The sequence below is a fragment of the Anser cygnoides genome, chromosome 2 (assembly GCF_040182565.1).
Source record: "Anser cygnoides isolate HZ-2024a breed goose chromosome 2, Taihu_goose_T2T_genome, whole genome shotgun sequence".
In the NCBI taxonomy this organism is placed as follows: Eukaryota; Metazoa; Chordata; class Aves; order Anseriformes; family Anatidae; genus Anser; species Anser cygnoides.
Window position 1 is genome coordinate 151,992,552 of NC_089874.1, and position 26,984 is coordinate 152,019,535.

At 43.0% G+C, this 26,984-nt stretch overlaps 1 protein-coding gene across 18 annotated transcripts in view; it reads right to left on the reverse strand.

The window, feature by feature from the left end:
- Positions 1 to 26,984, reverse strand: part of MTSS1 (MTSS I-BAR domain containing 1) — a 125,249-nt gene that overhangs the window by 85,197 nt on the left and 13,068 nt on the right. For all 18 annotated transcript variants that reach the window (XM_066990728.1, XM_048050513.2, XM_066990726.1 and 15 more), the window contains exons 2-3: positions 23,934 to 23,995; positions 21,196 to 21,269 (exon numbers count right to left, since the gene is read on the reverse strand). In XM_066990728.1, coding sequence (XP_066846829.1) covers positions 21,196 to 21,269; positions 23,934 to 23,995 — 136 coding nt within the window. The remainder of the gene's footprint in view (positions 1 to 21,195; positions 21,270 to 23,933; positions 23,996 to 26,984) is intronic.

The window sequence follows — 26,984 nt, forward strand, 5'->3', positions numbered from 1 at the left end:
TATCAATTCATAGAGTTGGAAGACTATGAGAAGAAATAAATAAAAAAAAAAAATCACTTTTGCACCCAAAGTTTCAGCAATGCAACTATTGAACTGACAGGCTTTGCTGCCTTATCATCAGGGCAGAATATTTACTTCTGGAAATACTTACATTTTGTCTGACCCTCGAGTGTGAAGAGATTCTGAAGCCAACCACAACAAAAATCTATAGCTGGAAAAACATTTATTTTGTCCTTGTTCTGAGCTGCTCTGAACTGCAGAAACAAATGCTGTCTAAATTAGAAGCAAGCCCTTGTTTTGGCCTGCATGTTAAGATATCATGCACAAGATAACAGTTTTATATATATTTTTCCATTTTATTATTTTTAAATCAAGTGCTGTCACTTTTAAGCAACGCTTCCTACCTTCAGGAGGCAGAGAAGATAAAAATTTAAACCAAAATCAAATAACTTTTGTAAGAGTGCAGATACTTGCAGGTCCATAAAATCGACTTGCTGAGCCATAACACAACTTTCAAGTGTGCCAAGAAGGGGGGTGTAGTAAAATTCCTTTTTATGTTGCATTAAATTTGCAACACTTTCTGCCAATAATGTTTATAGGAAAATACTTTACAAACCAACCAACACATTTCCCTTTCCTACGATTTTTCTTTTACCTACCACACTTCTACACCCCTTGCGCACACAAAAGTTACATTTGGCACCAGCTGGAGAACATAAAACATGCAAGCATGAAGATGAAAATGCGTGAGGAATTCTGGAATTTGCATTGGGATGTCCCTGAACACCAGGATGCTGCCCCAGAAGCCATCCTGATTCACTGAGTCCTCTACAGAACTGCCAGCACCACGTATTTACAAGCAGAATTGCCAAAATTGGAGGGCTATATTCTAAATGCACTACCGGTGGAGCAAATTAGCAGGGGAGGTTCCTTAATTACAACGTGCTACATTTAGGACTGCGACTTGTTACTCATCTCAGAAGGTCACCTCTGTTTTAATTCCAGCAGCTAGAAAAACGTGTCTTATACATTAACGCCGTGTGTATTATGGGGCACGATTAGCACGTAACATTTAGTTTAAAAAGAAGTGGACTCCACAAATGTGAACACTCCCTCCCATTTCTCTTTCCTCCCCCAGTCTCCCACTTGCACTCAAATGAGGTTAGCTAAGAAAAACCCCATTCATAGGAATTAAAAGCTAAACACGCAACCCAAGCTCTTGCAGTGAACAAGCAGCCTCAGTCAAGAGTGCCCATCCCATAAACCTGCTCTGGTGGTTTATAAACAGGACCATTTTTTGTTTGTTTCCCCCTTTTTATTTTTAAATTTGAATGAAACGCGTCTCAGCTATTGTAGATGTCTGTACCAGCAAGACCTACCACAAAACTGCAAGAGCTGTGCTTTGCATTACCTTGCTCAGAATAAAAGACTGTTGCTTTTAAAAAGCAACTAAGATTCACAGATAAATCATGGAAAAAAAAAATCAGAAATCATGCTCCTGCACTAAAACCCTGCAATTTCAGTCGCTCCACAGAAATAACTGGCTCAAGAATTACAAGATCTACGTGTTCACAAGCTGTTACTCATATAGTACTATGAAAAAAAGATCTTTCACGATGGTATCCTTGTCTCAGGGCAGGCAAAGCGACATAGGGCTGAGCATGCAGGCACCGCCTTAAGGGTCTTCCAATCAGAAAGTTCATTACAAATACTTTTACCTATTAACCTTCAGATTACTGACCTGTGACTGCGTTATCACTCAGCTTCCAAGCTCCTCATCCAGCTATGAACAGAGTTCAGCCTAACCTTGTTTTCATAACACTTAGCATTTGAGCTCATTCAAGAAAACACTTTAAAGTCATCTTTATATGAATATTTACAAAGGATTGGAGAATAACGCAAGAATGAAGCACAGCCCTGCACCTCTTTACATGTTTATTTTATAGGCAAAGCAAGGTGTTTGTGAAGCAAGAGCCCAAACTTCCCTGCACATACCTTCTCACAAGAAGTAGGATACTCCCAAATGACCTTACCCTCTCAGACTGCCTACTGCAGCAGGCAACTCTTAAATTTGTTTCTAAATGGTATCTAAAAAGTGTTTCCAGATCTTTCACCTCCGAAGACCACACCTCTTCCAGCGCTGTTTGCCGAGGCTGACGTTCCTCCCGCAGGATCACTGCGCCACGGGATGCTACTCGGGATGTGTGCTGGTGACTGCACATGGCACCCAGCTCCTCCAACCTTCCTGCTACGCTCCGTCCCTCTGGCTGGCCAACAAAAGGCAAGGTCGGTGCTTTGACAACGCTCAAAGCACGGATTTAGCACTAATTCTGTCTGCAGTGCATCCCATTTAAAATACAACAATGAACCTCAGTCCTGAGACAAGCCTCTGTAGATGCGTGCGACCCCTTCTTCAAACAACCAGCAGGTAAGAGAAGCACCTCTGACCTCTGGGATGCCTGCTACTTGCTGCCAATGAAGGCCAGCATGGCAGAAAAGTGATTTCTGCAGGAGGAAGATATTCTGAAGATGACCGTACTTTCTACTGGGCTCCTCAGACCTTGCTCGTGGAGAAAGACGATGGTCCAGCTGGCTAAGGGGTACACTGCACTCCTCCACATTTCACGTATTGTCCTGGTCCAGTTTTTTTCCCCCGCTTATCACAGTAATTAACCTGGCAGATCCATCACAGCACCACAGCAGTTATTTCCATCCATGCAGGAGCTACAAAAAACCTTTTGAGTGGAGCCTCGGACTCGTTTCTAGTCCCTGTGCAGCAGGTGAAGGTGGGTCACACCACCTGCAGCTCTGTGACCCTCCGCGCACGTACGCTGTCACACACACAAAGGCCACAGCCCGCTGCATAGGTCACAGGAATCAGAGATAACGCAGAGACAGAGCACTTGTTGTTGCTGCTTGAACACCAAAAATACAGCGCTCACCACAGAAAGACAGGCTCTGAAGTGAATAACTACCCCAAATTATTAAACGTGCCGCAGAATAAAGTAGCCCTAAGATATTGCTTCGAGAGTCCTAATAAAAATGTTCCCTACCAGTCTGGCAGCTGCACAGAAACACTGGAAAAGCTGCAAGGCCTCAGGCTGTTTTCTCCAGACATAGTGGACACGTCCAATTGAAGAGGTCTGGAGTGCAAATCTCAATTGCTGGTTACAAGCTGCTGGACATCTGTTGCCAAATGATCTTTTTATTCTTCTGGTTTTCCTTAAGCAGAAACTCTCTCGCCCTTCATAAAAAGAGAAATCTTTTTCTCATCTAGCAGTAGTTGATAGAATTAAATTTGAATCAATAAAAACTTGCCCAAACTGAGTCTATCCCATAGATACATGAAATTCACGGTTACGAAAAGACACGCTGATCAACTCCATGTCACCCAGCTGACATTGTCAAGCGCTCATTGCTTTTCTCCAGATTGTATAGCTGCAAATGGAAATTTCAGCTAAGTATTATTACTCTCTTTTTTTTTTTTTAAAACATTTTCTTTTCCAAACTGAAAAGAGACCAGCATCTCATTCCTCTCCAATTAAAAAACTGCTGGATGTAATCAGTACATTTTCTCTCGAGATGAGAACGATAAACACAGTCCGGAACGCATTATGCTATATTTCTGGTCTCACAGCTGCTTACGGCCTCAGCTTCCACAAGGAAACGTTTCAAAGCAGACAGCAGCGAGTGTAACTTGCCCTATGCAAACGGCTCTCTCTCTAAAAGAGAACCGGTTCCCTCAGCGCCTAGCTCCTCCTTGTAGTGCAAATAAGGAGGAAAAGAGAGGAAAGACAGCATGCTCCAACTCCCTCCCCGTGTTATTTCAGGAAGCAAATAGCTGCTTCGAGCTCCACATTTCGGAGAGGCCGGGATCACCGCAGCCACCAGCGAAGGGCTTCCCTTCGGCCAGGGCGTGCTGCAGCCGCCCACGCTCCAGAGCCCCTTCTGCCCGTCCTCACGACCATTCCTGGAAGCTACGATTTGGGCAACCCGACGCACGGCTCCAAGCACTCCCCTCCAGTCAGAGCAGCACATGTCGACGAGTGTTATAAACCACTCCGCACGCAGTGCTGGGGAATCCACGCAGCTCCCAGGCATGCTGTAAACAAGGGCACTCGCTGCATGCCAGGCAGAAATATTAAACAGCTTTCTAGAGCTAGGAATTTAAAATACATTCAGGACATCACTGACTTAATTATAGCAAGCACCACACTTTTTTTTTTTTCTCCTTTAAATGCTTAAGGTTACTGACCCTATTTAGTTAGCTTTAAAATGTCAGAACACAGGCACGAAATTTAGTATTAAAAACACAGATAGGCAAAAACAATGTGGCTGCTTTTCTTTTCTTCGTACAGGCTTGTGCAGATAACACCTGCAACTTCTTTCTTCCATTTCTCCACACCTCCTAGACTGCAGAAGACGAACTTGTTTAAGACCTAGGAAAAAGAGCCTGAAATGTTGAACACAGCGGCCAGGACACCACCACCTCCGTCCAAGCCTCTTAAGCCTGATGCCATCTCAGCTCATACAAACGCTTTCACACGCTTCTGGTTAAACAGTGAAGCTGCAGAAACTGGATGAAAGCTATCTTCGGTTGCTCACTTATTTTATATCTTGCTCTCATTTCTAGGCAAGTGGACTGCAAAATAAAAAATAAATAAATAAATAAAAACCACAGAGCATCAACACAGATGGCAACTTGGCATCCGGCAGCCAACCTCACACCTGCAACTTCCATGACCCCTGCTGCAGCTGTGCTTTTTGTCTCCTCTCATCACAACGCAGACAAAAGCTGTAAAAACGCGCTGGTATTAAACGACCCACCACCACCAGCTATTGCGTTCACGAGATCAGCCCACGGTAAATCAAGGCATAAGCCTTTTACTACCACCGAAGCAGCTCTGCTTGTGCCGTAGGAAGAGGTCATCTTCAGGCAGGTTGCTCAAGATCGCTGCTGTGGCAGCGTGTGGGGTTATTTTGAAGTCTCAACCCAGCCGAGCGAGAAGAACAAACAGCGTGCAGTGCTGACAACTCCGAGGAGAACCTGACGGTTACTAACACCAGCGTGAGCCGCGTGAAATCTGTGCTAAACGGGGCGTTACGAGTCCCGCGAGGACAACAGAGCTCTTCACTGGGTTTTTCCTTGGACTCCTGCAGCCAACCCACAGCGGAAAAAGAGCCAGCAGCTCCCTCAACACCACGTTAGTTATTCCTGGCCGTGGCGTTTCATTCCAGGCCATGGCTTGGCACAGCTGCTCCCACAAGCACCGTGAAACTCGCACGTTACAGGAGGTGCGCATTCCTGCCTGCTCTGGGATGTGCCAAGAGGATCCGGATCCATTCCCCTCGTGTCTGTAAAATTTACACAAAATCCACAGATAGACGCCACCAAACCCGATGTCTCTGTTTCCTCCAAGACCCAACTCAAGGAAGGCAACCCAAGCAAGTCTTCTTGTGGGTGCTAGTTTGGTTAAAATATTTTTACATGATTTTTTAATGCAAAAAGAGGCAGCCAAGGCATTTTCCAGCCCATCTGCAGCTCCACAGAGCCTGCCTGTTTCCACACTTCTCTCTGCTGTAGGGCTGCAACCATCGCTGTGTCCAGCACGGGCTGTAAGGTAAGCACTGACCCATCCTCTGCAGATAATCAGGTTAGATGATCTAATGGTCCTGCTGCTCCTTAAAAAGAAAATGAGCTATGAATCACTTGGATGCTTTGAAACCCTCGTACAGTTTCTCCCACAGACTGAGACCGGCCAGTGCAAAATGAAACTCAAATCCAAGCCAAGTTTTACTTTGTGGTCAGCAGCCCAGGGCTGCAGCCGTACATACTGGAGACAGAAAATGAGGGGAAGCAGGCGACCAGGGAAGAGGGGTGCAGCCACAAGGGCTGCTCTCTGCCTGCAGGACACAGAGGCATTCAGTTTGCAAAGCAGCTGAAAGGGAGGGAGACAAAAAGCTCAGAGCACTTCCTGGCCCGATGCTTTCCATATGCAAACCCAGAACTGGCAGTCACCTGCCTGCCACCATTCATTCAGTTACCCTTATTTATCAAAGCACCGTGCTCCCTTCTCTGGGCAGGACTTATCTTTGCCCCTTACACTGGTAACTGGGGTGAATAACTTCTCTCTAATCATATTTCACTCTAATATTATCAAAAAAAAAAATATCTAAATTTGCACTAGATGGCTGTTAACAGTGACATCCCACGAGGCTACTTCTTAAGTTTAAGAACTTGAAAACTTAAAAACCATTTTGTCCAAGATCTACCTGTCCAGCTAAGCTGACTTGCAGATATTTAAGTCATACCAGGCCATCACTGTTTAGCACTCCCCCAGAAACCTTCCCAAGCAGATTTAATTAACTGATAAGTTATATTGATAACATATCCATCCAACCTAGAGATGCAGTTCCTCACGTTTCTGCCAAAGCAATTCTACTCCTACTCTTCCTCCAGCATAATTTGGGCTAAAAAAAGCCTTATAAGAATATTAAAATGCCTTACGTCATAGCTTAAAATAGTGAGATGGCTCTGACAACTCTCCCCGCAAAGCAAATTTCCTGTAGAGCTTCTTTGAATATCTTTACAAGGGTGGCAGCTCTAGCTACAGGATTGAAATCTAAAACAAGTTAACCAGAAAACAAAACAGGAGGTAAATGACTACAAGTGAAGCATTTATTGCTGCCTGGAAAGGTCTTTGTCTAAATACGCTGCATTTAAGAAATCTTAATATCGCATAATTAAAACCTGAACCAACGTGGACAGGGAAGTGGTGCTTTAAAAACAAGGCTTTCAGGATTGTCTAGTCTGACACCTTCTTTACCTGGCAGAAACAAGTTTGTCTGCCTTAATCCCTCCTATACCACTACTGAGAGGGCTGTATGAGTTACAAGAAGAGCACCTGGGGTTTTTAGGGACCAAGAAAGAAAGTAATACAACTGTAGCTAGGCCTAACTCCATCCAGTCAATCAAGAATACTGCACCTTGTTCATCACTTGTTGTTACCAGTCCTCTTCTCAAAACCAGGCTATTCTTCCAGTTACATGGCTGAGTCATCAAACTCGATGCAAATACGCTGAAAATGCTGCAGGAGACGTGTAGTGCCACAGAAAGAAAGGAAAACGCACGGAAACCCACAGAATTTGAAAGCAAAAAACCACAGGTAAGCCTCTTGCCAATAAAAACAAGTACTGCCCTCTACAAAGCAGAACACACTGAACCAGACAGGGATCTCTCGGCAGACTAACAAAACACTGGAAAACAACAATTACCCCATATTTCCTATGAAAAAGGAAAAAAGAGAAAGAAAAAAAAGTGGACGTAAAAATCTATTTGATGGCACTGTGTGCCCCCAAGATACTGTGAGCAGAAACCCACCTGTTTAGCCCCAGTAACTAAGTTTAAGGAGTTGCGGGCACGCAAATCAGCAAATAGGGGATCCTAAACAGCATTACTGAAGAAAATTAGATGGCAGGAATTCCAGACCCAGCATTTTTAATTTAGTCACTCTGCAGGAGCTATGTGGCACCTCATGCTTGGTCTCCAACAGATGATGTGGGAAAGGACCTGGGGGTGTTGGTTGACAAGAAGCTCAACGTGAGCCAGCAAAGTGCGCTTGCAGGCCAGAAAGCTGACCGTGCCCTGGGCTGCATCAAAAGCAGCGTGGCCAGCAGGGCAAGGGAAGGGGTTCTCCTCTGCTCTGCTCTCATCAGACCCCACCTGGAGCCCTGCATTCAGCTCTGGGGCCTCCAGCACAAGAAGGACGTGGACCTGTTAGAAGGGGTCCAGAGGAGGGCCACGAAGATGATCAAGGGGCTGGAGCACCTCTCCTACGAAGACAGGCTGAGGGAGTTGGGGTTGTTCAGCCTGGAGAAGAGAAGGCTCCAGGCAGACCTTACAGCGGCCTGCCAGTACCTAAAGGGGGCCTACAGGAGGGATGGGGAGGGACTCTTTAGAAGGGCATGTAGTGATGGGACAAGGGATAAACTGTCTTAAACTAAAAGAGGGTAGGTTTAAATTAGGTATTTGAAAGAAATTCCTCACTCTGAGGGTGGTGAGGCCCTGGCACAGGCTGCCCAGAGAAGCTGTGGATGCCCCATCCCTGGAGGTGCTCAAGGCCAGGCTGGATGGGGCTTTGGGCAACCTGGGCTGGTGGGAGGTGTCCCTGCCCAGGGCAGAAGGGGTGGGCTAGATGATGGTTAGAAGTCCCTTTCAACCTATTCTGTCGTTCTATGGTTAAGTAACTTGCACAAACTTCAGAGATATCAAGACCAGAAGAAATTTTCAGTGCTACAAGCAGGTCAGCAGAACAAATGTACCCAGAAGCGTCTGAGATCCAAGTCTTGTGGTCAGACTGCCACTTCACACCTCCATCCCAGGGGTTGTTCAAACCTATAAAATGCACAACTATTCTTGGAAGTCTTTACTTTATTCTTCCTTTAAATAAAACTCTTTAACTATAAATCATTCCAATTATATAAATTGTTATTATCACATTGTTTCCTTTAAAAGAGTTATACTTGGAATTTATAAATTCTGTGCACCTACTTACAGAAACTGCTGTTTGGGGGCAAAATACATCATTACAAGCAACAGCTAAAGGAAGAGACTCATACTTGCCTTGAGTCCATTCAACCTTTTCTCTTTGTAACTGCTGGAAGCAATGAATCAAAGGTAAAATGAACTGACTTGCCCCAGTTTGTTTCCATGCAACTTCAAGCTGCATCATTAATGTTTCATGTTTACTCCCATTGGTCATAAGAAGCTTTTTACATGCCGAATGCATTTCATCTAAGAGATCTTTTCTCAGAAAATGAGAGAGAGGAGAGATAAGAAAGCTATTCATACATCGTTTGGTTTCTCTGCAGACCTGGAGGGCATTAGTTTTGAGTCCACCTTCCTTTTTTGACAGAAATCACTCCTGGAAATAACTTAGAACCAAACTGGGACTAATTTGAAGTAAACAGCAGTCAAACATTAACTGAAAAACAAAGGTCACTTTATCTATGACAATCATGACCTCAAAAGCTTAGATCTGGAGAGGTCAAAATGCTGACCATTTTCAATAGATTAAACATTGAAAATAGGGAATTGGAGACACAGAGCTTTGGAAAGCATACTGGATAGAAATGCTTTTTAACCTTACCATGCTTTAACCTTCATTAACTGACACTGTTACTGAGCACAGGATAGACTTCCTGCCACTCTGGTCCTAAAAACCCTTAGCAATATAAATGACAGGCAGACGAGTGGTTGCTTCCATTTTTGAAAGCATTAGCTTTTTTCTCCTCTCTGTGGGTGCCTATCAACCCTAATACAAAGCCTTAACAAGAAAGCTTTATTCTAGCAAATACATTTGTTTTACAACACATCTGAACTCCAGGCTCATTTACACTGTGTGTATGGTTACCCTCACAGTAGTATCTCAATTACTTTCTTCACTACATATGCACTCTAGTTGGGTAACGTACACCAAGCTTTTTCTCCCACCCCTAATTTTGGGAGCCATATTAAATCAGTAAGGTTGCCGACAAAGAATATACACTGCGAAGAACAAAGTCTGAAAACAGACAGCCACTTCAGAGAGAATGGTTAAAACCCTCCTTAAAATGCAGCTTGAGAAACACGGAGGTTGTAACTCCCTACTAAGGCCAGCCTCAAGCTCACAATGAAAGATTAAAATCTGTTAGTCTAAATTTATTATCCATCCTGAATGCATAAGGTGCGTTTGAACCACACGGTCTGGAAAGGGCTTTGTAACACGGTGCATGTTCAATGACAGCATTCAGTTCCCCAGCAGCAAGCTACATTTCAGCTTAATAGCTCGAACATTCCCCTGACTACATCCATAACCACGGCTCCTGCCTGTACAGTAGCTAGAGAAGAACAACATGTGAACTCTTTACCTTTGAACCAAAGTGACTAACGCTCACACTGAGCTGCTACTCTCGCTGCAAGATAACCTAGATTTAAAATGAACACACATTCACAACAGCATCAAAGGGAAACGTGCTCTGTTGGACTCAGTAAGTTTGCAAACTAGTAGAAAATGAACAAGCATTAAGAACATGGATAATCCATCACAATGTGCACTTTCGGTACTTAGCAAATGTACTTTGGGTTTAATTTATTTATAGAAGCTCATTGTTCCAGACTTGCATCACTGTACTGTGCAAGTATAACAAAATCTTATTCTAAGACTCATTGCAGGACTCTGCTTAGTACCTGCCTGCAAGAGGAGGAGGGTTGTTTTGTTTTGCTGGATTTGTTTGTTTTGCTTTTTTACTTCCACAGAAGTACACAGATGAACACTACTTCTCAGCAACATCTGCCATTATGTTCTCGAATAACCATTTCCAATACTTCTCTATTTGTTAATCCGGCCATATCTCAGCGTGGTCCAAATTCAAGTTATTCAAACACATCGTTATTTTAATCTCCTGATGCAACTGGCATAATGCCGTAACATTTATTCTTTTTTTAAATCACTGTAGCACTTTTTGCTATGGTCTTGCTTACAATAAAATTTAGAACAGTGAATATAAAAGATGACCTCTTTGAACAGGCTTTTTTTTTTTGGAAATATAAAACCTCTTTTCTTAATGAATATGTACCTGATCTCACCTAAATATTCCCAGCACAATATACCCAGCTCCTCTTTGTCCTCCACCCATTTCTTCTTCTCCAGAGTCTCATTCCTCACCTCCCTCCAGCTTCCCCAAATGCCAAACATCTAAGTGGCAGTTCTTGGGGCGGCCAGGTCAAGGCTCTCCTCTTGCTTGGCCACCCCAAGCAAATGGCAGTCATCCCTCAACCAGGTGTGTGCAGACGTGCGTGTGGACACGTCGGTGCCTACAGGTGCACAAGACATGTAGGTTCACCCTCTCCTTGAGGATTCTTGGCTCTTTGGAGGAGAGGGTTTGGGAGCGAAGAGGGACGGGTCTTTATGCTCATACACATCTCCTTTTCTATCGCAGCCGTACAAAACTTTCAGTCATTCGCAAAGACATCTTCACACTTCAGGCTATTTCATCAATGCTAATACACTTACTTGGCAGTTCGAGTTGGCCCCAACACAATTGTAGGGAACTACAGAGGAAAGACAGCAATAACATCGCCACCTGGCTAGGTCCAGTTTTTATACTGAGAGGACTTCTTGACAGACACTGCTATTCTGCGTTTCCTCTCCGCCTCCATCACATCCAATGAGTTTCACTTTGAAAGTGACCCTTAATGGAAGATTAAATTTCATTGTCATACACCTGATCCCACTTCGCCTTTGCGGACTGCTTGCAAACTGTGCAAACGAGGCTTTCCAGATTGCCCGGCACACTGAAAGCCTACAACCTACAACAAAGCTCCAGCCCTCCCCACTTCCCCTTCCCTGCTTAACCTTGCAAAACAAACACATTTAGTAGGCTTGCCTGGGCCTAAGTGAGAGCAGAAGCTGGTTGTCCAGACGAAACCTCATTAACAATGCTATTTATCATGCTCAGCAGAACAGGCACCAGCTCCACTTCAAACCAGAACAGCAGCCACCCCAAGGGCTATTACTCTTGGGAGGAAACATACCCAGTCCCTAGACTTATGTTTTGCTCCGAGGTGGGCTGAAGTGACGCCAGGACAGCAACACACGCTGATCGGCGTGTTCTTCGGTGTCTCCTGAGGGAAAGCTGGTGAATGGAGACAAAATAACAACAACTCACTTCCAACATTTTGGAAAATGCATATTTTTGGACCTCATTTGGACCTCAACACCCATTTCAAGGTGCACACGCTGCTACTGCAGCGACGGCAGCCGCCACCTCTGCCTTCTTGTTTGTCCTCAATCAGATCCTCGCACAGGATTGCATCGAACTGTGAAATACGCTCAGACGCAGCTCCGGAGTGAAGCCTCAGCCAGCTCCTCGATATTAGTTACTATAGTAACCCATCCCTCGGCACAGGCGCTCGCAGCAGGAAATCATGCCGATTTCAATTTTACATAGTAATAAATGCTGCAGGAGAGGAGGATTTCACAACAATTGCAGGGGTTGATTGTACAAAGCCAGACCTATTCTACCCCGTGACACCACCACGCCGCAGACCGAGGCGCCCTCCTCCCCTCCCACACACACAATTGCCACTGCTATTAGTTTTGAAGTGGTTTCCACAAAGCCTGCCTTCGGATGGCGGCCGCAAAGGCTGCAGCATTTTTTTCAACGGCTTCATTAGACGAGAAAACACTCCTTTTTACATGCGAGGAGCCCTAGTAAAAACAATAAAACCCCAAACTCCAAAGCAGCGGATTTAAGCATGTATAAATATACGCTTACACACAAAAGTCCCAGCATTTCACAGGAAATGCTGTCAGGTCACAGCCCAAGAGCCGTCACAAACTGCCTATCTTCCTTTCCTTCTCCACCCTGTCCAAAAACCAGCCTGAGCGGAGGGCAGGTCACACGAATTTGCAGGAAAAACCACTATAAAAAGCACAAAGGCAACAAGAGGGCTCTAAGCCCTGAAGTGAAACAGCAAGGTAATTATATGATTTTAACTTTTCAGAAGCAGTTCTACAGGTTGGACTTCGTCAAGTGTGGGAGTAGAAGAGGAGGACGCGCAGAACAATGCACTTCTTGTCCTGGGCAGATGCTGATTTTCCAGTGAAATTCAAGAACCAGCGGGACTCTTCCCCACCTCTCCAAGTGAGCCCACAAGCCTGGGCAGTGCACGTTTTGCTACCCCAGCCAGGGAAGAGGCGACCAGGGCACTGCTTCGCTGAAGAAAACTAACATGTAGGGGAGGAGGGAAGGAGCGAACAGCTTGCACAGCAACAGGGACAAACGTTTGTGCTGGCAACACCCGACAAATCATGGAGCAAACAGAAGGACAAGAAAATGAAGGAAGCCGGTCTATTTTTAAGCAAGACCTCAGCATTACCACGAACATGTAAAGCTTCCCTGGAAGCAGCAGGTATGCAAACACGAGATGAATCATATCACCGAGTAAATCACCTGCTAGTGGGAACAGCAGCATGGATGGACGGACACACGCAGGGCAAACATGCACCATCTTCTGTCCTGACACTTCTGAAAGCGTGCGGAAGAGCATCCTTCTGTGAGGCAGATGGCATTGGGGAGAGCAAAAAGACCCGTCAGACAATGCAAATGCCACTGGTGCTTTTGTTAACGATTACACAGGGCTCCATTGTTCTGGACTCTCCATTCAACATTAGGCTGCTGGAGCTTGTAATTTCACTTTTTTTTTTTTTTGCATACCTCTTCTGTCATTAAACACAACCATAATTTCTGTCCCGCAAGGGTAGGAATAGACTTAGGGAGTCAGAGAAGGCATCCCAGGTCAAAGCACACATTTCAACCGTCACCCAAACTGCCTTGCTGATGTGAAGAAACGCTGCGAGCGGTTCAAGAGACCTGCGGACCAGGGTGCGATGAGGTCAAAGTAACTGCCTGAACTCTGGTCAGGTCAACACCTGCTTCCCTAGAGGTCTGGTGATCTTGCATGAAGCCAGCTGACAGCACCAACCCGACCCTTCACCAACGTATCATCTCTTCCTGGAAGTTGCATCCAAGTTGACCAACAAGAGGACAACTGTTGAGCCTGCATTTTGAGACACCTGTAAGGCACAAGGATGAGGCAGAAGCAGCCCAGCAACTGCTCTGCTGCCTCCACTCGATGTTATGGGCAAGTTCCATAAGGCAAGAAGGAACCCTCAGGTCCCTTTACAGGAACCTTAGCTTAGTCTGAACTGATTTTTTTTAATTCTCTTACCACATCACACACCTTTCTGTCTTACTGCAGATAAATACAAATAAGGTATTAAATAGAAGGTCATGAAAATGTATCTTCGGCTACTTTTGCTATCCAACTAGTGACAGATTAAATAGAAAGCTGTAATAACTCTCTTGTTGTGGTTACTACAAAATCGTTGTTATCTGCCAACTAGCAATTTATCACAACAAAAGGCTGACTGAATTAGCTTGAAAGAGGATCTCCCACCACAGGAACATGTGCTACGCTGGGAAAACCAACCACCAACCAAAACCTCAATCAAAACCTTCATTTTCAATTCCACATCCCATTATCAAAAAGATGCTTTTGCATCTTTACCTCTCGCACACTAATAAATTATCCAAAGCAGTTTCTTTCTGTGATCTATCCTCGTTGTTTCCCAAACTGGATGCTTACGACACTAAAAGTTCACTTCTAAGAACGAGAAAGCTCTTTGCAGTCACAAAGCCAGCGTTTAGTTACTGAGGTGTAGGAGTTCTACCTGACGATGCCACGCCGTCATGGAGGGAGAGACAGCCCTTGAGAGCAGCAATCCATCCATCCATCCACCCACCCCAAGACTGCAGAAAAACAGGGCCCGATTTCTCTCCTATCAAAAGCCGCTTAAGAAAGGGGAGAGGAAGAACTCTTACACTGAGCGTATGGAAAATGAACTCTGTACTTACCCTCCTTCCCCCACGCTCACAGAGATTTCTGACTCAAAAAGTTGCCCTCCGTCTTTTTTATAAGCCCCCTTTAAGTACTGAGAAGCCGCAATAAGGAAAGAAGTTTATTTGCACCTCTCCTCCCCCCACCAAACCTTTTATTTTTCTCCTTCACAGAAGCCTCCCTCTTGCATTCAAATTTTCTGTCTGCTGTCAGCACCCTCAATTACATGGCAGCTTTAGCCATTTCCTAACACTTTAGTGTCTTAGCAAAGCACCTTAAGCTCAAAAAATATTGGGTTGTAGGGCAAACACAGACTCTACTTATACATCATACCATGCACAGCGCCAACGGGTACCAGACTACAGAAGTTATAGTGATTATTTTCATCCATCACCCTGGAGATTTCTCCTTAGGTAGGAGAATCAAACCAGCACAAATGTTGTCAGCAACCCTGAGCTAGATTTTGTCTTGATCTTAAGGGTGGGAAAAAAAAAGCCAAAAAGATAAATAAAGCTCTTTTACACTGCAGTGCACACTCTCACCCAAAGAAAAAGCAATGGTAATGTTTTACCTACACCACAGCCCTTTTAAACCTCTAAAAAAAAAAAATCAATTCATTAATAAGCAAAGCAACCAAACTACTGTTCTTGTGTTTAAGATGTTCATCCCATTTTGACTGCTCCAGCCAAACGGGCTCACGTCAGCAGCAGACTTCTCAGGGTGGAACATTTTTTGATAGCCATAGACTGACATTTGCTACTTGTCAAGAGACAAACAGGAAACAACAAAATTGCACCGTTACATATATACATACATATATATGTGTGTGTATGTTTTACAGTTTTAGCACTCAAAATAAGCATTTACAAGTCTCATTTCTCAAAATGCAACAGATGTGTAAGTGTGCATCCAGCTTCAAAATCATCTGGCGGTGATTGTGAATTGGTCCTGTGTTATGCATCATCTTCATGAAAGTATAATGGAAGACTGAATGGTTCATTTAGATAATTTTCTTCCTGATTATTTTATATTTGAAAATCTGCAAGAAAAAGCCTGGACTGTATTATTCTACTTCAAAGACTCCACGGGAGGAGTAAGTGCTTATTACAAAGTCTTATCCTAACTGACAGGAAGCTGAAACAAAGGTTTCGTTATTTTGAGCATGAGCATCTGAAGTTAAAGAGGAGTCAAGAAAAACAAAAAGAACTGAACAGTGAGAACCCCTTCCCTGGTGTCCAGCTTTTTTTCCACCCTGAATTTATGCAGAGACCATCACAGTTCCCCAGTTTACATTCAAGAGTGTATGAAGATTTTTGCAAAATGCTATACACATTTTACGTCCACAGCTATAGATGGTGGTAAGCACCTTTCCCCTCCCTAGACTCCCTTTTTCTTGATTTTTTTTTTTTTTCAGAAAAATAAATAAATAAGCAAGCAAGCCACCTTTTCAGTACCGTCTGTAACATTTTGCCATGGCACTAACAATTCATCCCTGGGGTCACACTGTTCCTGGTCTGCAGTTCAGAAGGCCTGAGCACACGTATTTGGGAGATACTGATGCTAATTCCAGCATTGCAGCATTTGTGCAGCTTGTCACCTTGAAAAAACACTTCAATAAATGCCATTTATCCTGGCTAAGATGACAATGAAACACCCAGAGCAAGGACTGCCCGAAGGTGTGCTCGCACAATACCTGGGGCAACACACGTGCAGAGTCTGCCCAAGAACACAAATCTGAACCCAAGGTCCTATTTTAAGCAGTTTTCTTAAATGTGGAAGGCAGTTACTGATCACTTCAGCACAAGAGCTACCTGAGGCAAACACTCACAGATATTAATCAGATTTAATTTTATGAGTAAAAACCGTATTTACATTTCTGAGTGCTGATAAAGTTTAATGGGGCCTGAAAAAAAAGGAGACACTTTAGCGCAGCACTTCATCCAGACTAATATATCCTGTTCCTCAAAAGGAAAACAGGAAAATGGCTGTGCTGGTTTTGTTACCCTGTTAGCGCCACGTGCCATGTAGGCTCAGGCACAGTTCCACTTCCAGGTCTGCTCCGTGTCCCTTCGCAGCTGGCTGGCCATCCATAGCTCTTCCCTCGCCAAACTCAAACCCTCTCTGCCCACCAGGCATCTCATCTGGAATTTCCTGCAACTCTTCCCACTGGCTCTGTATTGCCTTAAAGTCCTCTCAGACATCTGTAAAGTGAGAGATGGAAAACATAAATAGCACCAACCAGCACGACAGATGTCCAAATTACCAAAGGCAGGAAAAACATACCTTTAGTTGCACTTGCCAAGTTGAAATGGGGCAACTTCAAACAGCATTATAATGCGTGGAATCCAACGGGCCACAGAAAGCTGTGTGATATGCTGAAACGCATCTTAAAATGGTTTAACTAATCTGCTAATATCACAAACACACCTATGTATATGTAAAACCCTCCAGTATGAATGAAAAACAGGAAGCCCACAAGAGTGGATATCAGCTGCCTCATTAACAATCTCCCTTTGAAGATCAATTTTAAGCTTCAGGGTAAATCAAAGCTTTTAGATCATCTTTCCATAAATTTTAATTTACACCTGTGAAGATGCAGATAGGCAAGGCGGTTGTTTTTTTTTTTTCCACGGAAGCCACTGACAGTGTATTAAGTAGATACAGAAGTGTGCATGTCTTCACATTAATCTCTCTCATAACACAAGGAGGATAGTTACTCTTCTCACCTACTTTTCCAAGTTCTTCAATAGTTACTCTTTTCACCTACTTCTTCAAGTTCTTCAATTCTAGTGCTTATCTACAAGTCACATTTGAATGGAGCAGAAGCAGAAAAATACCAGCATACATAAATTTACACGCATCCTTTTACATACTGTTCATAACCAACTTACAACATGTTTATATGTGATATTTGGGACGCGCAGTCCTTGCTTTCCCAAAAGAACCAATTTCTAATATGTAATGTATCAGGTAAACAGCTATTAAATGAAATCCGATTTAAATCTTTCATGCTTCAGTCAGAATGGGTGCAGATAAAAACATTTGAAATGTCAGTTATTGAAAGGCCTAACCCATGTGGCAAACAAAAAAAATAAATATTTAGGTTGTGTCAACAACTGAATACCTCCTCGAAAGCAAACTTGACTGGGGTTTAAAGGTAGACCAAAGTATGTATTTATTTTTTGTGAGTTTCAAAGTCCAGGCTTTAAATATTTCAAATTTTCATAAACTACACTAAAATCTTTCTCTGACAGTCTTCAATTTAATAACCCAAGTGAGAAATAATACCAGACCCCACTACACACTAACAAGTTCTGCCAGGCTGCTTGTCAAACAGACATAGTCTGAAAAATAAGCGCTAAATAGATATCTATATCTTATTAGAACTCAAAAGTTGAAATACATTTAAAGTAATTTCATTTTTAAAAATCCTTGGTACCAGCAGACAATAATACACACTGCTACGTAGCCTGCATTATTAGAGAAAGGTGACATACTTTTTAAAAAAATCTTGTACCAGAAATGAAGCAATTTTTCTTTCAAACATTGTTTTAATATATATTTATAAGTATGTATCATAAGTTGATGTGCTTAGATACTTGTTCTTTTGAAGAAAGGAGAATGTATCAGCCCAGTCCAGAGGAAGAAAAAGCTTTTCATCAGAACTACTTTACCGTGTTTTATTTACTTTTTCAGGTTGACATGAAAAACAGTGAGCTGACTAAAGACTAAAAAGACTAAAGTCCAGGTTAGCACATATCTGAATGGACTGATGGCAAAAGAGAAGGAAGCAGCAGCGCACAGCGCAGAAAGGAACCAGCCAGGAAACACATCTGCTCGCGGGATCAGCACAAAACACCACCTAATTCACATTCAGAAGTTTTCCTACCTCAAAAGCAACAACGTGAGGAAAATACAGCAAAGTACGGTTGGCTCATCCAAGCGCAGGCTTTACCGTAGGCAGAGCTCCAATTATGCCCTGTGTTTGAGCTCCATCACAGAATTAGAAGGAAGTAAACCACACAGAAAGACGGACTAAAATGGAAAAGTCAGCACTGGGGAACAGCAGTAATACACGGGGGCAGAGAAAGGTATCAGCTGGAGTAAGGAATGAGGCTGATGGAAATAAGCTCTCATACTTGAATACTTGGTATCTGCAAATCTCTTCTTGTGTTTGTGTAGAAACGTATATCCAAACAAACACTTTTTCTTCTTTCAAAGCTAATGCTGATGCAAATAGATTAAGGAGTAGCCAGAGAGCGCTTCTGCTGACTGGTGGAGTGCTTCCATCAGCTACATCGGTGTGTCTGAAAACGGCAGACCACTTTCTGTAAAACGATAAGCAATTACAACAAGAATGCAGGACGCAGCTTTACTACACTCCCATCATCCCATACGGCACTAACACTGTCCCTCGGAATGGACACCTACTTCAACATTTTTCCGTGTTCTCCACAGAAGCATTTGGCTCATCCTTCAGATACAAAACGCACCAACCCTCGGTACCTTCGTCACGGGAAGCGCCACCCGAGCCTTGTATATCCCCTGACCTCATAGCTTATCTTTAACGTTTGTGTATGGATTTAAGAAGAGGATGCACCTATGCACAGGAATTCAAAGCCTGAAGATCAGCTTTGCTGACTTGGGGTAACCTGTTCGCTAAGGACCCTCTAAAGAGCGTGAAGCATTGCCAGGCTTCTGATTAAACAATCAAATATATTGTTTTACAAATTGGGTAAGTAACAGGCAAAATTTAACCAAAAATTGTTCCACATTAGAAAATTCCTTGAAAGGAAAACTGGGAGCCCATTAAAATCCCCACATGAGATAAGAAAAACAGCCTGGTTGGTTTTGTTTTCTGAAGACAGTTGTTTATACTAACTGCAAAATACAATTTAAGGACATTTTGCCCCAGTAAGCCGTACAGAATTTTACCATCATCTTCAACGAGACCAGGATTTTATCCCCATCCACAGCAAGCTAGAGGGATTCTTATTTTCTAAAGGACCAACACGTAACTCCAGAGATGCTCCAAGGCAATAGAGTACTTATGTGTAAATTCCTAAATGGGCACGTGTGGAAGTTGGTTTGGGAGGCAGATCAGAACCACCACTGGCTTGGAATTTTGATTCCTTGCCCAGAACATCACTTTCTAAAAATAAAAACAAAATTCCCTTCTATCCTTCCAGTCAGGAAAGGCAGAAAGACAGAACAGAGGAGCTATACAAAGTTGGCAGGCATGGATTTACAGAGCTCCTTTTGTGAAGGATGTGTTCTAAGAGATAAGAGACAAGACATGATGTTTGCTGGATACAGTCCAAGTAACACAGCAGAAAGTGCAAAATACCCTTCAATACCCACACAAGCCATTTTTGTTGGAGAGCAGGGGAGCTTCAGTCATCCTGGTATCTGAATGGGAATGCTATAAGCCTGCCAGCACAGCCAGAAGACAACACAAGTTTCAAGGATTTTGGTAGGGTTTACTTTGTTTTCCCTTCGCGGGAGGGAGAAGAAATAGAAGAGATCATGCTCAAAGGAAGACACTTCATAAATCCAGCTTAAGTTCTGCCTTGGGTCTCATCCTTAGTTTATTCCACTTTCTGAAGCGTTGACTGTTTTACATGAGTAGGTTGTGCATAACTTACAGAAGGCATGCACACAACCAAGGAGCTTCCTATCAGAACATAAATATTAGCTTTAAAAAGGAAAAAAAAAAAAAAAACATTGTTCCCTGTTGTCATTCTGTGGTTTGATCCATGCTCCAGCAGCTGCTACTGCTCCTCTTAGCCAGAGATGGCAGAGGGAAACGGAAGTTTGGCTGAGCTCGCACGCTGCTGACGAACACACACACTCCTCACATTAGCAATACTGCTTTATTGCAATCCAGGTCAAACGCCAAGGACGTATTAGGACTTAAAAAAAAAATAAATCACAGAGCTTCTAAGGTTAGAGGTAAACAAAAGCCACTCACTCAGCAGCAATATATTCGCTTCAGAACCGTTCTTCAGTGACGGAGCCAGGGGACACAGCAACCATGGGGAATGCCCTTCCCCTGCATGGACATCTGCACGCGATGCCTTGGTCACTGGGCGTCCAACATCACAGAGAAGCAGCCTTTTGTTTCCTTCCAGCTCAGCAGCCTGGAAAGATTGCCGGCTGCACTATTTTGGACCTCCCTACTAACCAACAAGCTTTCAGTGTTACCCAGGGAAGCCCACAGTCCAGGAAAATTAATGAGGGCCAGTAGTGTCGGACGTAAAGAATAAGGACAAACGAAGACTTTCCTTAAAAATACAAGTACAAGCTACCGTCATTAGTGTCCACAGACCCCAAAGGCCACAGCATGAGCTGGTATCAGCTCTATCGTCTGAAACCTTACACTTATTTAAGGCAGCTGAATACCAAGCCTCACAGCTTTTACATTTACTTAAGGTACAGAAGCGTCAGTGAATACAGATTTCAGTAAATCTTGCTTTCTAAAATATTATTCATCAACGTATAATTCAAATGGTAATTAGAAGTGTTCACATGATTGATGACACATTTAAATTACAGGTTTCCAGCATTTTTTTGGGTAAAGAAAAGATGACTTCCTTTTTCACGTGTCGCTTTTTCAAAGTGCAAGTCCATCTAACAGATGTCTCACAGATCTGCTTGTCAATGTAACAAGTTAGACTTTTTTTTTTTTATTACGACAAATGGTATAAACCACACAGCATTCTGTTAAGCTCAATATTGACACATCTGCTTACCACGTGTATTAGTAGCCATGTCAGCCACTTTCTGAAAGGCATCCAAGAAGGCAGCAGCTGCTACTACTGTAGTCCTGAAATGCATACAGATAACAAAACGTTAGCAGTGTCTCATTGCTGCCTATTTAATTATTGCCAAAAACATTTAGGCTTATAAAGAATACCACTGAGAACTTGTAGAGGCCACAAAAAAAATATCCTCTTTTATATATGTGATTTTAGCCTTTTCCCTCCTTCCTTGCTTAATCTCTTCCTTGCTTTGTGTTAGCACTATGGACTTGGAGGCAGCCAGGCTAATTCTGAGCTGTGAATTGCACAGGACAGGTGCTGTTTCAAAAGAGCACAGCCATCCCCCTTCTAGCTGATTTCCTCTGATGAACTAATATTAAGCAGTCAAACATGAAAAACAAATCTAACACACATTATACTGCACCCATTAGTGTACAAATTACAACCACTGTTATTTCCAGGGAACATGTATATTTTGAGAATGAGCACGCAGGACCTTCTTTTTATCTAGGATCCTGGCCAAATGCTTCCCTGAATTTCTCATTTGAGGAGCACGAGCATCCCTTGAAACAGAAAATAGCAACCTCTTAGAAACCTGTTTTGGAGTTCTTGGGTAAACGGGATAGTGGCAGGGTAGAGGTTTCTCCCCTTCAAAAAGATGTTTTTTTTCCTGACCCAGCGCTCCTGGAAGAGCAGACAGGGTGCAAGTCCCTTCCTGAGAGGGATGGGACCTCTCAGCTAACCCCAACTCCCTCTCAATTTGGAAAGCACACACAGACCACCTGCCTGTTCAAGTGGATGGCGATGGCAAACGTGAGTTCCAGTTTTCCAGGTGTGTTTGTTCTACATAAGTTTTTAGAGCACCAGGCACCTCAGGTCAGGACCAGGTTTCTGATGGGTTATAGTCTGGTCGACCTAATTTAAATGAAACTGGGCCAGCGCTCTACAGGCAAAGTAGGACTGTGCCCTTACCCCAGCTACCTCATGGTGCTATTTCTGCCCACCTTTTGTAGCAATAACTCTGATTTCTTCTCCTCACTCTAAGAGTCAGCCTCTCCAACCAAAATCCTGAAGGAGGACTGTCCACTTCACTTCGACAACTCCTTGCTACTCACAAAAACAACAAGAACACCACACAACACAGGAGACCTGCAAGAAAGCTGATCCTCAGCCAAAAAGAACTCCATAACTGGGGCAGATTTTAAGATTTTATGCAAGTCTCACTCCAGATACGCTCAAAATACAAAAGGACATAACTGGCAGCATGGTAAACGGCCTGTTGACAGCACAAAAGATTTGATCCCAAATAAGAGGCCGTTAAACAAATGCATAAGGACTCTTCACATGCCCAGGAGATAAAACGGAAGGCAGAAATACCTGACAGGTTTCCAGCTAGCTAGTAATATTTAGCCCTGGAACAAGGTAATCTTTTCTGGGATTTTCCTTAGCAGTGTTTGTGTCCTTAGCCTTCCAAACTTGCAGGTCATTCTGTTATCCGTGTACTATATTGTTAATTATTAATTATACTGCTAATAACAAAGTTCCATTTCTCCAGTAACCAGATCCATGAAGACCTAGCTCCAGCTCAGATGACATCTGCTCTCCTTTATCTGAGCGCACAGAAATGAACGAGAGGAAAAAGGCTCGCATCTGCTAGAAATGAACAGCAAATCCTCAAAGCAGGCTCAAGCTGCCTGCTTGCACGTTCCTGTAGCTGCCTGCTCGCATGTTCCTTTAGCTAGGGACGCACTACATTGAATGCAATGCCACAGGATTGAAATCTAACTATTTCTCCTGCCTTCTCTGAAGGCTTGTATTTAAAGAGTACAAACGGCTAGGAACATTCTCTGTTTCTCTTCTTCCACTCTCCCTTACTGCAATGTGATTGCTGGAAAAGGAAAAACCACATGCAAGGGTTTTATTTTAGACATGGCATGGCAGAACAGTGTATTCCAGCCATTTAGATGAGCCTAAACACCAGCTTCTTCAGAAACGGTTCACAACACAATGCAGAACCACAAAATACACTGCCAATAACCGTATCTATTACCACAGCTGCTGTGAGAAAACGCTGATGCTCTGGGGAGCACAGAGGAGATTGTGGTTTGGGAAGAAATGGAGTTTGGATTCATATGAACAGAAACAGACTTTACAAGTGAATGAGTTCTGGAGATAACAGAATTGGTCTGAGTGCAGTACATATGGTACTTATTAAGAGAAATCTGCTGAAGGTAATCCAGAATGACATTTGCAAAGTATACCCCAATAAAGTAAGTTTTAATAACCACTGATGAACAGTTCAGCACAGGAATTCCCTTGGTTTTTAAAGCAGAAGAAAGCGCTGTTAAGACTACCGAAGTCTCTAACTTGTTGGGCCTTCTTCTAATATAAACCAGCTGTATTCTACGCTTATAACAATGACAACGTATGTCTAATTCTAAATCTCCGTGTTCACTAAACAATACATTATCTAATTTTCCATCAGAAGCTATGAAATTTATCTTGTTTGACGTTTGTTATGTACCATTGGTGATAGGTATGTATTTACCTGAAATACATCAGAACAGCAGTAGTGTGTGACAATTACATACATGGGCGTTGACTATGAAAGATGCACAATTTTACTAGAACATGCTTAGAAAATTATCCTGGCAGAAGCTGCATTTAATTTTAACGTATGCACACACAAGCACTTGTAGGCGATCTTGACTGTGCAACACAAGACTTACCGAAGCTGAGACTGCAATTTCCCAGCTTTATTTATAAAATCTTCCCACACCGGGTAACTTCCCTGCAAGAAAAAAAAGACACAATAATGAATATTTTGAGCATTCTGGTTTTGATACTGCAGTTTTAATGTTCAAATGAAATTAGAAGTAAAGCCGTAACTAAGACTTTATTAAATCCTAATTCAGTAACACCAAAATATATTTTCCCAGTAAGGTGACTCTCATTATTAAACACCATTCCCAACATATGGGACTTGAACTGGTTCTGAATCCAAATGAAACAGGTCTTCTGAGGAGGCTTTACTGATTCCCCAAGCAAAAACACTGGAGAGGAAAAGGGATTTCAACCAAAGAACTAAGAAACTCCTTACTTCAGAGGGATACAGCAAAAACCTATTAGAAGTGGGGTGCTAGGATGCTGCAGTAACACATAAAGAGAATCTCCCAAAACCAAGGGCAGAATTCTAGTTGTTCTTTTCTACATATGGATTCTTCATGCAATTGCCATGTTCCCATTCTCTTATTATAAGGGCTTTTATTTTTTTTTAACAAAGGTCTGAGCTGCCCAAGAGACCACCTCAAATCGTCTCATGGTAATACAGCAATCAGTCACAGAAAAGGCAGAGTAGTCTAAGATGAAAACTTTCCCAACAGCTGCATAACTTCCTTCTGAAATGGTCCCGAATGACCTTGGAGTTCATTTCTGAACAGACGCTGGTAAAGTAGCGTGGCACTGAGCATATGCAAAGTTTTTAAGAAGGTTTAATTCCTCTTGAATTAAATTCACAGTTTCCTGGGAACTTCTCCCCCACTTTCAGAAATTGTGTTAGGAGTTCACATATTCATTTAGAGTATAAACACCAAGTGTTCTTATGAGTTCTCATGTCTGTTTTCCCAAAGCTTCTGTTTGTTTTAAAGTAAGTTTTTATGGTAAAATATCATCCTTTTTAGACCAAAACAAGGTTAACTTGCTCTCTGCAGAACAAGTGCAAATTTTCTGCTAACAGCAAAAATGGTGGTAGAAAGAAACCTCAACATTTCCCTTTGATTGGAGTCTAGAGAGTAAAATAAAATATCCATGCTTCCTTTAATAAAGGTTTAAGACTTGCTGTTACCAGAGCAACGACACAATAAAACCCAGATAAGGCAGCTCCTCAAGGCTAACATTACCACAGCTCTGACTGGAAGAGGTTGCAAGCAAGTGCAGTTGCTTGTAGCAAAGTCGATCCACCCTGCTAAGCCAGTCTGTTTTTTTAAGTAAAATAAAATCCTTTGCTCACTCTACCATCGGTATTGTCTTGTTTGGGGCAAAGGCAACCCCTTCCCCAAAAGCTGACAACCTGGTTCAAGCTCCTTGGTACACCCTGGCAAGGCAGCTCCCAGACATTCACGCACCACAGCGGGACTTGAATTAGACTTGGGGTTAAAACCAAAGGCTCCCTTTCCACTCTGGCCTTGGTCTGTTGGTCACAAATTCATCTTCTCTACTAATCATATTTCAAAAATGTCTTTGCACAGATGTTGTGTGTATCACCCACGCAGTCACTGCACAGCTGAGCTCTGCAGAGGGACCTGCAGACAGACCCTGACACAAGGCCGCTGACTGGGGTACTAACCACTACTGAACAGTCTTTAGTACAAGTCGCATTGTTCATTGTTTCTTTCTTCGTTCTCTTTGAGCAATGTAAGCCAGGTGGTCATAAAACCTCATTATACCTACACACCATGGAGCCAACGGGAAAGGGAGAAGGCGAAAGAAGAGACCCGTTATCAGGGTGGCAAGGCCTAGAATATAAAATGCTTTTTGTCATGAAAAAATTGTCACATTTAAAAATGAAAGAAACCCACTGATTATTTGAAGGGATAAGGGAGAAAAAAAGCCATTTCCTTAAACCTATTAGTCTTACTGAAATCCCCTACCCTGAACTGCATCTCTCCCCACAGCAGCCGCATTTCAGAGTTTGCCCGCATGCTGTACATGCGTTATGCATGCGTATGCCAGGAGCCTTGAAAGCCCCGACAATTAACAGCAAGGCCTAAGGCTTTACTGGATTCTTGAGCAAAATGCATGTCGACAAATGGAGGACACCAAAGCAGACGGTGCCTTCAAAACATAACTCAAAAAGAATACATTTGTTGTTGTTTTCTTCACCAGGCTGGCCACAAAGCAAGCAAACTCAAACTAGTTACCAAGCATTTCCATGACTACTTATTTTTGTCTTTAAAACTGTTTTTTTTTCTTTAAGCCAAGCCTACTTATATAAGCTGTAACAACCCACCCCCATATATTGTTTCCTAAATTGGTTTGATTAAATATGTATGTATATATATACATTTCCATCACTGTAATCTTTTCGCCTGGGCACTCCTGTACTAGTCCAAAAACACCTGACGTCATTTTGAACAGAAAAAAAAAGTATGAGTAGTTCATTTAATCTGTGTTCCAGCAGAAATTGCTGTTTGCCTTTCTCTTTTGAAGGTGAGTCAGCACGTTCATCTCCCTCGCAGTAACACACAACTCAAGCCTTGCACACAAATCCTGCTGTCCCTGTCAGCTTTTCCAAAAAGCACTTCTGCCATCGTATCCTTGCTGAAACCAAACCCCCTCAATCCCTACACCTGAAGCAGACGTGCTTGACACCTGCCACTTCACAGATCCTATTAACAGGGGTTTTACCTCACCTGCAGCACCAGGGAAGCAAGGAGGTCACTGAGCAATGCTTGGGGGACAAACCAAGAAGGTAGCACAAGAGTTAACCTATTTCTGGGAAAAACACTGCAGGTTCCCAGCACCCCAGGAGCAGCTCCTTCTCCATGATCTCTTCACATGCCACCGCGAGCAAGGCAGCCCCTCTCTCACGTCCTCATTTCAAGTTAACATTTGGAATAACTGTTGTTCCTTTCATCAAAGTGGTCAACAGGAGAAATATAGCGGTGGTGGAAACCACACACCAGAACAGCCATAAAACTTAATTCAACTTGTAGTACTGACTTAATTTAAACACAAAGGAACAGTAGGAAGAATTCACTGTCTTTGTCTAAGACATCCTT